The sequence below is a fragment of the Henckelia pumila genome, chromosome 3 (assembly GCF_033568475.1).
Source record: "Henckelia pumila isolate YLH828 chromosome 3, ASM3356847v2, whole genome shotgun sequence".
NCBI classification, from domain to species: domain Eukaryota; kingdom Viridiplantae; phylum Streptophyta; class Magnoliopsida; order Lamiales; family Gesneriaceae; genus Henckelia; species Henckelia pumila.
Window position 1 is genome coordinate 113,393,051 of NC_133122.1, and position 2,771 is coordinate 113,395,821.

Sequence of the window (2,771 nt, forward strand, 5' to 3'; positions counted from 1 at the left end):
TTAAAACTCATACATGAACACTTTACCAATAAAACTAGATATACATGTTATTACAAAAACACGAAGGAAAAACATTATTATTATTATTATTATTAATGTCATACGATGCAGCAATCTTTCATATCTCATTCATCCGATGTTCTTAAAAAAAAGCAGGAAAATTAATTTCACAATGCCAACAGATACATATCATAATATCGTAAGCGATAAATTAAATATAATGTATAACTATTAGTGTCTCATCGTTGTCTCTCCCTGATCACCGGTCTGTCCATCTCATTCCTCACTCGAGTTGTTGTATCCTTACCAGCTCTTCTTCTTTCATGTCTAACCGGGTTGTGGTGCAATTCAAAGGTAGGTGGATCCCAATATCGTTCATCGGCAAGAGGTTCAAATGTACCTTCATACGCCGCGAGGTAGTTTGATATGTTGTACCATGACTGTACTATGGTTGTGGGATCTAACGAATGTCATTTCACGATGCAAATAGCGTGAGAACATGAGATTCCAAAAATTGTCCATTTACCACATGAACAATCACTAGTTGATAACCTCACCTCTTGTATATGTTAGCCGCAACTTGGTCTGCCCCCGGTTGCAACTAAAGAAGTTTGAGTCCATACATCATATTTGACAACACGATGTTCGCTATATTTCTTGCTCATTCCTCATATTTGCGACATGCATAATCCGACCACAGTTGATTTTCCTGAACTATGCGTTAAAACTTTGCCACATGTTTAATGAAGTATTGTACACATCTTAGAAGGGTCAAGTTCACTATCGCAGATATAGGGAGTCTACGAGCTCCATTTAAGACTCTGTTCAAGAATTCAGACATGTTGGTCATCATCATCCCACGACGCCAACCTCCGTCAAGGGCCATAATCCATTTCTCCTTTGAGATTCCAACAAAGTACCTGTGTGCTAAAATATTTTTGTTCCTGAAGGCCTCCATTGTTGCGTCGAACTTAAAGATTTGATGTTGTTTGCCCGCCTCCCAACATAAATCTTTCAAATGCACATATTTGAATTTCGAATTAAAATTTGAGCACACATGTCTCAAACAAAAATGATGCACACCATGCGGAGGTTTAAAATAGTGGAGATCCTCAGCTGCTCGAACAATACCCTTATGCCTATCAGAAATTAGGCATACTCCAATTTCACCACAAACAACATACTGACCAACATTTTCCAAGAACCATTTCCAGGAATCCATTCTTTCTTCATCCACGATTGCAAATGCCAATGGCTGCACCTGATTGTTCGCATTTAGAGTGACTGCGATCATTATTTTGTGCTTATATTTTGTATACAAATGTGTGCCGTCAACGATGATGATTTTTCGATAGTGGCAAAATCCATCTATAGAAGGCCTGAGTGCCCAAAAAACATAGTTCAATGTTTTCATTGATTCTTTGTTCGATCTAATATGCTTCCACTCAACAACTATTCTGGGATTATATTTGCATAGAGCACACATATATTTTGGAAGCAGTTGCACAGAACTCTCCCATGTCCCATAAACAATTTCCACCACGCGTTTCAGACTTAACCACACCTTTGTATACGAGATTTTATATCCATATTTATCCTTCACGGTATCCATGATATATTTAATCTCGTACGAAGGATCACAACTTACAATACCCAACAACGTCTCTGCGACCATATCGCTATTCAAGTTATAATGGTCTATGTCGACGTTGATAGATATACATGTATGAGGGCCACCATATCTAGTTATTTTCCAGTAACCTGTTTTATTTTTGAAAGAAGCTCGAAGACCCCAACGACATTTGGCGGCAGAAGAATCATTTCTACACTGTACTTTCCACAGAATGCGTGTGCTAATGATGACACGATACTCACGCCTAAAAAATCTAACTGAATAATATTTCATAGATGAAATTAGATCATTCTTATCTTTAAATAACATGTTTACACCAAGTTCTCCTCTCTCCGGATTGTAATAACTTGCTCGTGTCCCGACAGGTACACCGATGGAATTCGGAGTCTCTTCTCCGAAGTATTTATTGAAATGATGACATTTTAGAATTGATAGAGAGAAATGGTACTACTTGCCTCTGTAATGTTTGACGAGGTGGTGGACAAGATGATGTCCCTTCATCGATATTTGCATGTGTGTTCACACGTTCACATCATTCAAATCCTCAGCGTCGTTGTCATCATCTTTTCCAAACTCCCCATATGACATCTCTGGTTCAATATCACTATCGCATTGTAGAGACCTCGGGTGCTAATCAAATCTTATAGGGCGATTAATAATTAAAAATAGTTAATCTGCAATACCGGACATTTGGCGACGCAAAACCTTACATTTGGCGACGCAAAAACACGTCGCAAAAAGATCACTTTTTTTTTTTCATTCTGGGTAGACGCGCGGGCGCGCCTAAGGCCTGGGCCTGGGCCAAGGCACTCTTGCCTTGGCTAGGCGCGGCCGCGCCTCCTGGCTGGGCGGGCGCGCCTAGGTCTCGGGTACCACTCCAAAATAGCTGAAAAATAAAGGTTTTGCCCCTGTTTTGAAACTCAAACACCATCCAACATGTCAAACATGATTCTGTTAGAGTAGGTGCCCGTCGAGCCAATGTGTTGGCCGATGGTCCTTGAGAGAACTCTTGTATGACAATCTTTATTTTAATAATATTTGACATTATTTAATTTGGCACATCTTTATCTTTATACCCATGCAAGCTGCATAGATAAAGCCCTTGAATATACAAATAGTAGAAAGAATATGAGATGGT

At 39.3% G+C, this 2,771-nt stretch overlaps 1 protein-coding gene across 1 annotated transcript; it reads right to left on the reverse strand.

The window, feature by feature from the left end:
• Positions 1-721: 721 nt before the first annotated feature.
• LOC140889320 (uncharacterized) lies at positions 722-1,906 on the reverse strand. Its single transcript, XM_073297038.1, has one exon. The coding sequence runs from the start codon at positions 1,904-1,906 to the stop codon at positions 722-724; it is 1,185 nt and encodes a 394-aa protein (XP_073153139.1).
• Between the last annotated feature and the right edge of the window lie 865 nt (positions 1,907-2,771).